Source organism: Amblyomma mixtum, chromosome 7 (genome assembly GCF_055824585.1).
Source record: "Amblyomma mixtum isolate Tamu chromosome 7, ASM5582458v1, whole genome shotgun sequence".
NCBI lineage: Eukaryota > Metazoa > Arthropoda > Arachnida > Ixodida > Ixodidae > Amblyomma > Amblyomma mixtum.
Window position 1 is genome coordinate 93995187 of NC_143018.1, and position 15049 is coordinate 94010235.

General features: G+C 45.9%; 1 protein-coding gene across 1 annotated transcript in view; it reads right to left on the minus strand.

Moving 5' to 3' along the window:
- LOC149336880 (ATP-binding cassette sub-family C member 2-like) overlaps positions 1 to 15049 on the minus strand; it is a 108161-nt gene that overhangs the window by 53559 nt on the left and 39553 nt on the right. Inside the window, exons 5-9 of the mRNA XM_089553177.1 lie at positions 13991 to 14122; positions 10650 to 10717; positions 7083 to 7199; positions 5459 to 5587; positions 3431 to 3587 (exon numbers count right to left, since the gene is read on the minus strand). Coding sequence (XP_089409303.1) covers positions 3431 to 3587; positions 5459 to 5587; positions 7083 to 7199; positions 10650 to 10717; positions 13991 to 14122 — 603 coding nt within the window. The remainder of the gene's footprint in view (positions 1 to 3430; positions 3588 to 5458; positions 5588 to 7082; positions 7200 to 10649; positions 10718 to 13990; positions 14123 to 15049) is intronic.

Genomic DNA, 15049 nt, shown 5'->3' on the forward strand with positions numbered 1-15049 from the left:
AATTTTTACGAAATGTATGCTGTTAGCCAAATGGAAGTCCCTGGGAAATTTCTGGAATATGCGCTTCAAACTGTGATAATCTCGTAGGGGTCGTAATCACCACAGGGATATTTATTTATTTAAGAATACTCTCAGCCCGTAATAATAGGCTGGTATAGAAGAAAGCAAGCTATTGTAGAGCGCGTAATACAATGAAAATTCAGGGGACACTTTGGCTCTCTAAAGCGATGCAAGGCGAAAACCTTTCCTGGCGCACTGTTTGGCGTTGACTGCGAGACTGTTTGTGCTGTGCTTTATTTGACTACACACACTCTGACTACACATTGCAACTACAAACTTTTACTGCCGACTTTGACTGATTCTTTCGCAGGACTCCCTCTCTGCTCCAATGAGTTCGGTTGCATCCATGGCTCTGTTCGCAGTAATCAGGTATGTAATGTGGTCACCCACGGACGCCTTGAGCCCACTATCAGAGCGGACAACTATTTTTTATTAGTTGCCGAGTGCTCTAATAGGGGGCGTCGGGCATCCGTCGGTGATAGAGTCAGTGACTTTAGTCGGTGACCTCAATATTTCGAATCCACGCACTCTGGCGTCATAACTATTTCGACCAACCGAAAAGCGTGACACCTCTGCTGACAACCTACTGTCGACCACGATGAGGCGTGTTGATTTGGTGCGCACAATTCTTCTGTGTCGCGGGGTGGAAGGAAACTTTGACGCCTGATTTTACTTCTAGGAACTCTTCATAACTGATCATTTTTAATCTTTGAAGCTGAGCCTTGCTGGCATAGAGTGGAACTTTGTGTGAAGACGGTTCAGTCATGTACGAAAGGGTGGGAACTCGTCATGGTAATAAGTTACCATTTCCTAAACTTGAGCACGCTTCCAGCTAACAAATCGAAATGCAGGCCATAATTATTACTGTTCCCCAAAGTGGTGTCTGTAGTGTAGTGGTCTTTTCGCTCTAGATAACTGAACATAATGTAATGTTGCTTTCTGGGTAGTTTTATAATTGCGCCCTGGCCACGTTTGTTTTGGCCAACACTCTTATGAAGGAGCATGCATTAAAACAGAATTTAAATTTGCTCCTGATTTTTAGCCATTTTGCAATAAGATAAAAGTCGTGTTATGGCAACTAGCATGAATAAAAGGGTCAACTAACGGTGCTCACAAACGTTTGACTCACGTGTGCTACGATGTTTACTTTTTTTAACTCTTGGAGGCGTTACGTAGGCGATTCGCTGTTTTTTGTGATCAATGTAGTCCAGTTAGTAGTTAACTGTTTGTGCTGTGCTTCAGGCCAACTGAGTATCGTTAACATCGCAAACAGCGGGGTTTTTTTTGTGCAAACTAGCGAACGCAGTTCATGTTGAAAGGATGAGCTTGGTACAATGTCGGCCGCCACTTGCATGCAGAAAATGTTTAACCATTACAACAACCACTTTTTTGTCGGAATATCTAGCCCTATGCGTGTCCTTGAAATTGAAAATGATTCCACGACACCTCGGATGCATATTTCACACTCAATGAATTGCTCTTATGTCCTCTTATCTAATTCCTCTTGCAACGGTACCTTACAGAAAAGAAGCGAGGAAGACACTTTATTGTGTACCCATCCAATTTGTTCAAAAGCACAAAAATATTGGCTGGCGATTTAGCATTGCTAAACACGAAATATTGCGGGAAAGCACAGTTTTTTGCAAGTGGGCACCATTGCCGCGCGCCCGAAAGCGTGATTGATATGTTCTTAGGCCAGGAAGCCAGTTATGTGGATCTTCAACTTTTTCATCATGCCAATTTACTCAATGTACGCAGGCAGCCTATGCTCCAAAGCCGCGTTTCTGCAGCAATGTCATCAACGCCAACGCGTATTGCTCTCGTGCGTGTTTCTGCCACAATGTTGTCCACGCTAATGCATGCACCGCATCCCTATCGAAAAAAAACAGCATAGAATTTTGTATTATTACCACACATTTTCCAGCAGTAATTTGGGACCTGACAAACAGAAATTCTTGTCCTAACAACAGCATTTTCTGCAGTATCGCTTAGTAGCCTGTCGTAACAGCAGAGCCAGTTTTATCGCAACAACAGACAACTTCGCAGCACTACAGAAAAAAAATATGTTGTAACAACAAGACTATAGAAATTTCTGTTGTATTTTGTGACCGGCTGTGTCGCATATTTCTGCTTGGACGTCTCTCTGTAACTTATACCACATAGCTCAAAGCGCGAAGACCAGCTGGATAATAGTATTAGTTGATCAAGAATACGATGTGCAATGCACAGCGCTAGAGTGTGTTGCTCTTTAACACGAGGGGTGATCGGCTGCGGGGGTCGCCTAGTGCTCTCGTGCAATGGCCTACGAAGATAATGTGTTCGCGCCGCCACAGCTTCGAATCCTACTCAGGCAAATATTTATTTGCGGTTTGCCGAAGGGCATCCTGAAGGTCAAGCTTCACCCAAACCGGTGAGCTGGTTTGACCTCGTGAAGTTGGGCTTTTGTGCTAAATATAGAATACGTCATCCCGAGAAGGGGTTCATATCTTCGCTCACGCACAAGCCATGGTATTACACTATTATCCCATTCAGTACCGTGCTTCTCAAACGTACTTGGCTTTTGATTCTCACTTCGATCTTGGGCTTTTGTAGCAGTGATGATTGTCCTTGTTTGACACTGTTTGCGTTGCACTTTTTGATTGCCTATACCTATATCTATGTTTGTCTGTTGTACCTATGTATGTTTGTTACTGCCAATTTAGTGTTTTTATTTTTGTGTATGCAAATTCGAAAAGGGCACAGACCGTCAAGCCGAAAACTTTGCCATTTTTGTCTGTGCCGTCTGCATCCTGTATGCATGTGAATATTTTATATGGAATCCGAACGTTTCGACGTCCCGATTTCAGGCCATTGTGACACTTTGGATGAATATTTTTACGTGCCTCTACAACAGTTTACTGTCGCTGTTTTGTGTTTTAAAAGTAAAGTAATTGCTCTGTCAGGACCTGCATACAATGCTTAGGCAGATGAGCATCAATTTTGATCTTAAATACTGAGCAGCGCATGAAAGGGTTAAGTACTATTTGAATTCGAAACTCATATTTTATTGGTGGCTTTTGGAGCCGGATCTTCAAGACAGGAAGGGTTTCAAGTTCTGTTAAGGTCAAGTAAAGTTCTTAACCGGGAGTGAATTAATCAACATCAAAGATACGTGGGCGTCCGCCACATGTTTAGCACGAACGAGTTAGTCTCTTAACTGCCTGTTTTGATGTTTAGTGCACTGAACCTGAACCTGATAGCCAGCGGGCATTTTCTTAGTTCTCTACGGATGGATGGATGGATAGAAACAACTTTATTACACACACACAATAAAAAGACCATGGACTCCTAGCTCTCTACGGTTATCAATCTAATTACTGTGTCCTCTCACCCTTCGAAAAATGGCTCCCTGGGTAAGCACTTGCACACGCTCCACAAACCGCAGGCCCATATGACTCTGGTAGCAGGTCAGGGCTCCTTCGCCAAGACACGATATTGCGAACAGCAGTATCATGCATGACATGCTGGACGTTCCTGCAATCAGGCTCCTGCAGAAATAGTAAGCAAATGTCTTAAGCCCTTCCTCATGGGCGGTTAACCGTCCTATTTTTTTTTTCATTCTTCGCTACCTGTCCACGCATTTGCCATTTGTATTCGATGTGGAAACTGATACAGGCAGATGGCTACTTGGTTTCCGCGGTGGAGACGTAAAGTTATCTTTGTTGAAATTTCTACCAGTGGCATGCATCCACCTCCGGTTATCGAACTGAGCTCTGCCTAGCGCCCGAAGAAGATGACTTAAAACTGTTGTGGCCCTTTCATGAATGTTCCTCCTTCACCTCTGCAAGTCAAAAAAAGACAACAGTATGCACCAACTCGCCCAACAAGAAGTTCACTTAAAACCGGTCTACGTAGAAAGAAGGAGCGGTCAGGTTTTACGTGTTTTAACATTCGAAAGGCACTTCGTAGTGTAGGAGTTTAACGTTCGCAATGGAGGGCTCTGTGTAATTGCCACCATGTCGGGTTCCTTAACGTATAGTGAGATCGCACAGCACACTGGCCTCTCGTATTTCGCCAGCATCGAATTGCAACAGCCATGGCCGGGATTGAACCCGCCATCAGGGTCGACGCCTCACGCCGCTCCTTGTATCAATGAAAGTAACTTTACCACTCCATCTTCCCACGGGTTCCCATTGATTCTTGCAGCGTACACCAGCGCCCTCAACGCGCTTCTATGGAAATTCGTTTGTGCCATACATTCGAAGGTCGGATGTCAGTATGACGTAGACACCTATGAACGCTCCTTAGGCACCTTTAACATACCGTGCACCGTGTTACCATAACTGGAATACTGGGATCCCGCCCACCGCCAGTATACACGCGCTGATTGGTCCCGATGCGGCATGCGCGCCCAGCTGCCGCGTACCTGGCACCCTCTGGCGCACCTCAAAGCTACCTGTGCATTAACACTAACAGCGCGCTAATAGATCCCGGTACATCGGTAACGGTAACACGGTACACGGCGTGCTAAAGGTGTCTATTGCTACGAAGAGCTCTAGCGCCATACTCTGTTCAGACCAGCTCTCACCTTCACTGATTCCTTCGCAATACAAGTAACGGCCCCGAGCAAGCACATCCCTCTTCTCACCTGTGCGAACACGCTCTTCAGCCGTCACTTTGAGTCCAATCACTCGGGCGTCCGCGACTGCATATAGGAGACATATCGCGCGCTGCTCAGCGACTTCACGTTGGTCAAAGCGGAACCTTGAAAACCTCAGTGGCGCTTGGCCACCCACAAGATCGACCGCGTCGAACGCGCTCTGATCACACCAGCGCCGAGCGCGCCAAACCAGCTTGAGCAGAAAACACCACGATCTCTGTCTCTCTTCCCGCTCGCCGCCTTAGTGAATTTCACAAGTGGCGTCTCTGACGTTCTGCGTTTGCGCTTTGACAGTCTCAAGGAACCCGCCGGGTTGCTCAGTGGTTAGGGCGCTCGGCTATTGTGTTGGAATTCCCGGGTTCGAACCCGGCCACGGCGGTTGCGTTTCGATGGAGGCGAAACGCGAAGGTGCCGGTGTGCTGTGCGGTTTCAGTGCACATCCCTCGGACGTCTGCACAATGTGACTCTGCAAGTCCGCGCAATGCCAGAGAAGTAACAAAGACGTCTGCGTAATTAGGTCTTTCGCAGCCGGGGGCATCAGGTAGCGTGCAAGACAGCTGCGTTGTTTCCAGGCTGCTTGGTACGCCAAGAGCTTTACCCGAGGCTCATGGTACGCTTGGAAGACATTTGTGGTCATTTCTTGAGTACTTTTGACCAGTCGCACTTGCCGCCCAAGCGTACACTCTCTAAACCACAGTCTTCGGATGACCTCTCAGGCACATTTCCCGCATCGTAGTGTAGCGTTTCAGCCGCACTCACTCGAGCACCAGTGCCCTGGCGATGACGATGAGGTAGTAGGCGAATCCGGCGGCCATTATCCATAATAAATCCCGCCACAGGACGCGAAAGAAGGCGAAGAGAACACGAAACTTGCTTCGAGTGGGGGTTCTGCATCGCGATTAGCTTTGTCAGATAAAAGAGCATGTCGAATGTCCACGCAGCACTGAAACTAACACTTTCATACGGAGCGCTTTAGTCACTATCGCAGCTATATTAGGATACACTCAAGAATGAAGCGGCAGGTACGCTTCAAAAGAGACCCTTCAGCCAATGGCGTCAACCAATTTTATGACGTCGTGGCTAATTCCATCAACCGGTGGTTATACCCTTTCATCTGTCACTGCGTGCGATGTCACGCTTGCAGGTTCAATGGGATTAGCAACAACGTCATGAGAATCAGTCGACGCCATTGGATGAAAGGCGTCCTTTGAGAAGCATTTTCCGCTTCGTCCTTGAGTTGTGTCCGGCCATACCTCTTTGCAACTGTTCAGTGTTTTATTGCCGCAATGATAAGCTGCCGTTACAGAACACTTCCTTTTTCTTCTGCGCACCTATTTCAGGCGGGTTTTAGAACCAAGTGCGTTTACATATAAGCCACAATTGCATAGCCAGAGGTATTTTGTTGCATTCAGGTATAGAGAGTGACCATCCCTGAACCTCAAAGAAGTGTATTTCATTCATTGGCGACAAAATACACAAGCGCCCTCTGTTTAGAAAGACATGAATAATGGCGACACAAAACGCCCTTATTCGAGTCTATATCTAGATTCTACCTCTTCCGATTAACTGTGGCTAAGTGTTCATGCATGTTAACATTTCATCATCATCATCATCATCATCCTGACTACGCCCACTGCTGGGCAAAGGCTTCTTCCATGTCTCTCCAATTAGCACTGCCCTTTGCCAGCTGCAGCTACTGCATCCCAGCAAACTTATTAATCTCATCCGCTCACTTAACATTCTAGCGTCACTTGCTACGTTTGCCTTCTCTTGGAATCCACTCCGTTACCCTTAAGGACCAGCGGTTATCTTGCCTTCGCATTACATGCCCTGCCCAAGCCCATTTCTTCCTCTTGATTTCGACCAGGATGTCATTAATTCACGTTTGTTCCCTCACCCACACTGCCCGCTTACGGTGCCGATCATTTTTCTTTCCATAGCTCGCTGCGTTGTCCTCACCTTAAGCTGAACGCTTTACTTTAGCCTCTACGTTTCTGCCCCTAGGTGAGTACCGGCAGGATACTGTCCGCTAATCCACGATAGCACAGTACGTGCCCGCCCATTATCAGTCTTAACATTTGGATGACAATTATTGAAACTTGCCCTGTGGGGAAAACTTGCACCATGCTTTTGTAGAGATACTATTGTAGCACACGTTTCTTTTCTTTAGCCAGAAAACCCAAGTGCAACATTGATCTCAGTGAAATCTTCGACAAGCAAGTGATGTTCAACTTAGCGTTTAACATGCGCAATGTCCCAAGAATGAGTCCCTAGCACGTACAAAATAAAACACAGTTCAGTGGTCACCCTTACCTTATCAGAATAGGAATAAAATGTACGCTTGAGAAAGAAAATTGAGTGCAGTCAGCAAGTCCTTACGTACCGTTTATTTGCGTAAGCATATAGCTTGCCGACTGATCTTCCGCACAGATTTTGTAAGCTTGGTTTTACCAGATGGCAAATCTTTACCGCCGACTTGCCTAGAATGTCCTTGAGATTCCTGAAAAACCGGAAAGGGTCGGTCGTTTGTAAAGTAAGAAATGTAACAAAAATATCTGAACTTAAGAGAAGCTTTGTTACCTGATAACCTTACAGTAATCGTCTGGAAAATAGCCAATAGAATTGTAATGACAGAGATAACTTAGGTGTGTTAATTGCTTTGTTAACTTTACGATTCTATCGAAGCAAAAAAAGAAAAGAAAAATCGCATTATAACTGCGCAGACCAGGCTGACCTGAGAAAATGACATTCCTTGATTTACTTGTGCGCCAATCAGGCGCAAAAGAACAGGCCTAGGGGTGACGAGGATCCCTCTCCTGGTGTGCAGACGTTCCGATGGCTCAACAGATATGATACGCGACGTCTGAGCCGGAAGACGTGTGGTCCAAGCCAGCCGCGGCGGCCGCATTTCGATGCAGGCGAAATTCTAGCGGCCCGTGTACTGTGCAATGTCAGTGCACGTTGAAGAACCCCAGGTGGCGAAACGAAACAATTGGCAGTGGTTTAGCTCTGGTTAAACCTGGAGGATTGCGAAGGCAACGAGGAGAGAGAGAGAGGCGATGCAGAGTGCGCGACAGTGGTCGCGGCCCCGGCACGCTAGCTATGCGCCGCTACTGCGTATGCGCAACTGGCGAGCGCGGCGGCGCACCTCTGACTCTGGTCACCCGCGCAGCGACGGCGTTGGCGCGTCAGCTGTGCGCCGTGTGACGTCACTGCTCCTCGCACATGCGCAGTATGGCCTTTCGTCAGCTCCGCGAAATGGCTCGGCGACTCGCGTAGTGTTACTTTAGCACCAATATCCGGAGTCCTTCACTACGGCGTCCCTCATAGCCTGAGCCGTTTTGGGACGTTAAACCATATACAGCACAAACCATTAACTAAGTTGTGGCGTACGCTGAAGCTGCAACACAAAACATTTTGCAAGCTTTTTTTAACCAAGCTACCATGTATGGAAGAGCGCCTATTTTTCTGCGAGAAGCTAATGAAGAAAACGGCAATTAAGTTCGCAGCGAGGCTTTTATTTGTTTTTTTACGGCAACATCGATCATTTTGTGAGCAGTAGTCAAAAAATTATTTGGTTGACTGTCTAATTTGCCAGTCGTGGTTTGTTCGTTGTGCGTAACAAGTGTAAATAGCGCCTCAATAGGAAGCGACTGTTTGCAAACACTCGTTCCTATCACGTAAGCGTTGACTGGAGCTTTTGAAAGTCAACGCTACTTGTGTCCACACTGGTTCTTGATGCGGCTGTTTACTCATGTTGTGGTTCCTCCTATCCGGAAGGGAACCACTGATGGTGTGTGCATCATTTACGGGTACATGCACATGCAGGTTTCGCATGTGGCGACTGAGTGGCAGTAGTGGTGCTAGTAATTCTGGTTCCCCGGTTTACCACTGGAGAGACTGCACTAAGAAAATAGTTCAGTATTCGCAGAAAAGTTTGCTGAGCGTCGTAACCGCTTGTGGAGAAGACCTAAGTACGAATCTGTTAATGACGACAGCCAGATTGAGTTAGGCTGTTCAGCGTCAAGCATGCGCGAAGGTTACTTTTAAGGAAATGCACAAAACAAAGCGATGTAAACCAGGAATCGTCTCTTTTATATGGCAGACAATACTTTAGTAGTCTGGCGGATGCTTTTTTTTCAGCTATCATCATTTTAACACTGCCTGGGTCAACGAGCTTCATTGGCCTTTCACTTTCGTTATTTCTGGAAACCAGTGGGCACGCACTTTTCTGATTTTTTTTTTCAGCCTCGAACCATCTCTCGAACCATTTTAGTTCCTTAGTTGTGTGTTCCGCAGAAGCGCCGTTTGAATATTTCGATGACACACTATTTCCAAAGTTCATCAATATAGGCTGAATCAGCGCTTCGAAAACGAAGCATTGGAAAAACATGCTAACGAAGAACCAAAGGCCGCCGCAGCTATAGGCTCCACGAACACTCCTACAGTTCTCGTGCGCAAAAACCACCACTTTCGGGCTTTGTGTACTTAGCACAGGAGAGGCGTCGGGATGATGCAATGCAGCCATTTGACACGGCCACCTTCGAAAGGTGCATCCTTACATGACTGAAAATTCCGCGTGGAATTCAGCACAACCATGCTAGCCTTTTTAATAGACATGAGTTCGGCCTTACTTTCACGCACCGGTGCCTCAATATAACTGCAGGTGCGTACGCTGGCGGCATTGCCACATTTCTGACTCTTTAAACGATATAATTGCAGTTTTTCTCTTATACCAGAGCAAAAATCCGCTATTTCGCTTACATAGCACCTATCGACCCCAGCTTATTATAGGAAGACCTCGTGTTGACCATTTGCGCAGGGAGCTTAAAAATTTCTCGAGGTGGTTCGGGCATTACTTCGCTCTCTAAGCAACGCGAGTCGAGTCCCGGCTGGGGTCTAACATAATGAGAATTTACAGCTTTGTTCTACTCCCACTGTCACAGTGTACTGTACTTCTTTCCTTCTCGCCTCCTCCAGTGCAAGGCAGCGGGCCAGAGGATTACAGCCCAGGCCATCCCTCTGCGTTTATTTGTAAGTAAACCTCCTTTTGCGCCAAAAATGAAGTTGAAATTGAGTTCTATCAAGCAAACAGTACCGTAATCAGAATAACCAACAGGTAAGTTGACCGAATGGAGTCGCTCATTATAACGCTGTTATGGTAGCAATATGATATGCAACTCCTGCCACGCTAACAACGTTACCTTTATCTCGTGTCTTTTCTGTCTACTCTCTTCTTTTAGTTACCCTTGAAGGTCTAACACAATGCAGGGCACTGCAATGCTCACGCTACGAGAACGAAGCCCGAGAAAGTTCGCTCGCGCTCTACCCGAATATGCAAGAAGCAGGTTTATTTTTGCGGAGTAATTATCTACAACTGCTTAGTCAACTTTTTGAGCGTACCATATAGAGAGAACCATCAACAAAGTTTGTTATCTGTTTTCTGCTCACTGAACGAAGTCATGGCATCGGAGATGCCTGCGTCGGGATTAGGTTTTGAAAACACCCTGCACGTAGTAGCCGTGGCGTGCCATATATAGAAGACCGAAGTTCACTGCCATTACCAAGCGATATTCTCTTAGGTCATATTAAATGCAATCTAAGGCCTAAATCCCAACCAGTGGTCATAGGGTAGCCGACGGGTGCTATAGTATGCAACATAATACAATGGGTATCGCTATAAGAACAAGCGAAATTCCTCAAGAAGCTAGGTTTGGCTTACTTCATTATTTTACCCACAGCCCTACATGTCGCATTACACGAGTGGCGGGCGGTGACGGATATGCAAAGCGCAAGTAAATAAAAAAAATGTTCACATTCAAATAACTTTCACTAGAAACAGTCACCAAACGCCGGTGGCAATATTCATGACAATAAACAAGTAAAATCAAACAATTCACGAAAGCTATTTCTTATCCTGGCTACAACAAGAAAAATTCTCTGCCCTCACCGGTGTATAGGAGCGCAAAAAAACAGAGCCAGGGGTGACCAGGATTCCTCTTGTGGTGCACGCTGGAACTGCGATACAAAGCATCGTGAAAGATTGTTTCCAACCAAGCTAGCTTGTATGAAAGAGCGCCGATTTATGCTACGTGTTATTAGTGAAGAAAAGTGCAATACATCTCGCTGCACAGCATTTTTTTTATGACAGCGAGAGCTGTTTAGAGCCCGCTCCTGAGCTTCGCGTCGTAGTACTGTATATCGTAGACGTCGGCGTAACCGATGGGTGCGTTGCCATGGGAACCAATCGGAGGGTGGTTACCGTGCAAGGAGACAGGTACGGCGTGAATAGAGAAATGAGCAACCGGCGAGTGGCTACAGCAGGAACCATCAGGAGGGCGGTAAATGCAGTGGCAGACGTTTAAATGCGCCCGAACGCCTCAACCTCTAGCCGCGCGAGGTTGGTTTCGTTCGTTGAGTTCGTGCTCTCACTAGGGTGGGAGTCCTGTGGTGAGCACAGAATACGCCCCGGCTAAGCAATGGCGCTGCCAGAGCGTGAGCGTAGTCGACCGCAGTCGACCGTAGTCAACCGGCCACCTGAGAAGGGGCCGGCATACACAGGAATAAAGTAACTGGCACAGAGACTACTCCAAGCCGTTCGCATTGTCTCTTCTCTCCTCCCACGCGACAACGACACATCCTCATTTGAATAGACATGTTAGAAAGGGCTTCAAAAAGAAAGAAAAATAAAAGTGCATACAGTCGTAAGGCAACGCGTATACTTTGTTCACCTTTATTCACCAAGGAAAAAGCGGTTTTGTGGATTATGGGTTCTGTGCTTGCCTGGCAGTCCGAGAGTACTAGGTTCCATTTCTCGCACACTTCGAATAATTCAATTTCTGTTTGACGGGTCACATGGGTTTTGGGACGCCACTGTGACATCACTCTGTACTGCGCTTCGACTACACTAGAACAAGTGGACGGCCACTCTTTTCTTGGCGTTACTTTTCACAGAAATTTAAGCTGGTCTGATGCCATAAACAATGTTCGTGTCAAAGCGGCATGTCTATAGGCCTGGTGTATCACCATCAGCCTGACTGCGCCCACTGCAGGGCAAAGGCCTCTTGCATGTCTCTCCAATTAAATCTCTTCTTTGCCAGCTGCAGCTACCGTATTCCCGCAAATTTCTTAATCTCATCCGCCCACTTAAATTTCTGCCGCCCCCTGCTACGTTTACCTCCCCTTGGAATCCACTCCGTTACCCTGAAGCACCAGCGGTTATCTTGCCCTAATTCGCAATACATGCCCTGCCCAAGCCCATTTCTTCCTTTTAATTTCGACTAGGATTCCTCCTGATTTCGATGTATATACACCTCGTTATCTTCTACTCACCTCGTCCAAGAAAAAAAAATGCATTCTTCACTCGTTCCTTCATATTTCATTTACTGCTTATTAGTTTGAGGCACCTGTGGTCAAACTGACGTGGAGATATCCTTAACGCTCCAACGTAAAGCGCTTCGATTACTGATGCCCTCCATAAGCTACATCAGCGCAGACGAACTAATGAAGTAGCACGCTATACCACTTGTTACAAGCACCTACAGCATCAGGTTATGCTTTCTGGTATACAGAAAAATGACACAGAACTACAGTAGCTTCTATAATCAATGCCTTCGCAGAGATACGAGTTATTTTTTGCGGCAAAGCTCAGTTGTAGTAGAACGTACGAGTTATCGAAATGAACCTGTGGTATAACAAATCATGCTCAACTCTAATGCTGACCCGAAATTAATTAACTGATATTGCAAAGAAAAGTTAAACGGCTTGCATATTTAAGAATGAATGCTGGAATTTCATATTTCTGTCTGCATGATTTTTAATGCGTGGTCTTACGATCGCCTTTCTTTTTGTTCTTACTCTTAACTTGAACAGAGCATGATCTTCACTGCTTGCCTTAATATTTATTGACCAGCTATTTTTTACTTTCCTTTGCTTTTCGCACAGCACTGTTACATTATGTGCTGTTTGTTATTGCGGAAAGTGACTGGTGACGCATCACTACATCTGCAGCGTCGGCGTCCTCTGAAGCCAGCCGTAGTCGGAGGGACATATTCACTCCTTTTGCCTTGCCTCAAGGGCAAGAACTTTGTATTACCTCAATAAACAATAAAAAATTCAGGGGGCACTTTGTCTCTTTAAGGTGCTGCGAACCGTAAGAAAGCCTTTCCTGGCGCACTCCTTGGCATTGATTGCGAGACTGTTTGTGCTGTACTAGTGCTTTAATTATTCGACTACAGACTTTGACTGCCGACTTTGACTGCTTCTTTAGCACGACTCTCGCTCTGCATCGATGAGTTCGGTTGTATCCATGGCTCTGTTCGCAACACGGTGGTTCGCAGTAAGGAGGTACGTAATGTGGTCACCCACGGACGCCTTACGCCACCTGTCGGAGCGGACGACCGCTATTTTTTGTTAGTTGTGGTGTGCTCCAAAAGGGGGCGTCAGGCATTTGTGGGTGACCTCATTACTTCGAATCCGTGCACTCTGACGTCATAACCATTTCGACCAACCGAAGAGCGTGACGCCTCTGCAGACAACCTTCTGCGACAACGATGAGGCTTTCGCCATAAAAGCAATAACCTATTTTTTGATGCTTGACAGCATCGCTGTGATTCTGTGACTAAATCTTCATGAAGGGGCTTTATCTATAACAGCATGACTGCGCCATATGCCGTCACAGAGCGTGGTTCCGAGGCTCACTCACAGAACTGCCGCACCAGGCATTCTGTGAACGTAGTCTTCACGCTCTGTGATGTCAGATGGCGCATCAATGCTGTTTTTCTGCACTCCACCACATGTCGTAGATCTTGCAAACTTTTGCGGCCGACAGTACATCAAGTTTCGCTGCCGATGAACCATATAAAGCTTTCGCATTAATAATTTTCAAACATATTCATGAACACCGCATCTACTTGGGCGAAGGATAGCTTGAGTATTTGTTGTCTATATCTGTGTGCGATCTTATTTGAAATTGGTATTCATTAAAGCGAAATTCTCTGCATATTTAGAAGAGGATAAGTCGCAATCTCTGCATCCCTAATGTTGGTCCTGAACCACAACCAGGGTAAAATTCCGCTTTACGAAGGAATGCTTTCGCGTTGTTGCTGAGCGGTGTCGTCAAAAACTCATTACAAGTTATCTCGCCGAGCCGCGCGGCTTGCGCATACATGCACCTTGAAACGTATGTACGTAACATGTGTCTTGTCAAAGATTCCAGCTACTCTCGGCGGGACAACAGCTGCAGATTACGGGGCGTTCGAGGACGAGTCACGCGACAAATTCACTACATACCTTGCACGAGCGGCTGCTGTAGACGATGGTGTCTTGCAGTGCACAAACCACCAAACTGCCTGACGTGACGCAGACGATCAGAAGATTCAGTACGAGGAGGCTTGCTTTGAAATCGTTTTCGTTTGTAGGTCCCTGCAAGGAGTTATTGCTCCAGTTTAACGAATATCGTGCGCAAAAAAGCTTGAACATTTTCAGCTGAAGCCTGTGCACAGCACTGGACTAAATTTGAAAAGAAAGGCTAAGTCAATGGAATGTATACAAAAACAAATAGGTTTGGTTTGGTTTATGGGGTTTAACGTCCCAAAGCGACTAAGGCTATGAGAGACACCGTAGTGGAGGACTCCGCAAAAAGCCCCAATCAATCTTTTATTTTTTTTTAAATGAAGAAGGCAACAGGACTAAAAGCGCAGAAGTGTGACAAACGCGCTGTCCCCTTTTTTTCAAACAAACAGAAAGTCGGGCAACAAGAAATTAGCGACGCTGTGGAAAAAAATAAACAGTGCTATTCACAGCAGCTCAAAGAACAAAGAAGCATGCTATAAGGAAAAAAAGCCAAAAAAGAAAAACCAGCCTACGTCATGTCAGCTGTCTTGAAACTTCTGACAAGTCAGAAGTGTTAAACATTTCTTGATTTAGTTCTTTAGTAAAGCTTGCAGAATAAAGCAGGAGTCGGCCCTAAACACATTTCTCTGTGTCTGGTCCGCAGGATATCGGAATTTGTGGGACTCTTTTTGTGGACGCCTATTTTTGATTAATATTTTGTGATTTCTATTTTATTTTAATGCAATATTTTAACCTTGTACCAATGCTTTGAACTTACTCCCACCCTCCCCCCCCCCATGTAATACCTTCAGATGAGGGCCTTTGGGTGTATTTTGAATAAATAAATAAATAATTCTTATTACTTCGTGAAGAAGGTATGAAACTCATTAAAAGTCTAATTGTACATAGCAAAATTATCAGGAATTCACACTTTAAAAACCAATCCCGTGTATGGGAACTCTACGGAACACCAGCAATGCAGCTCATATCTCTTTTTCGAAGGCGTAACGTAAAATT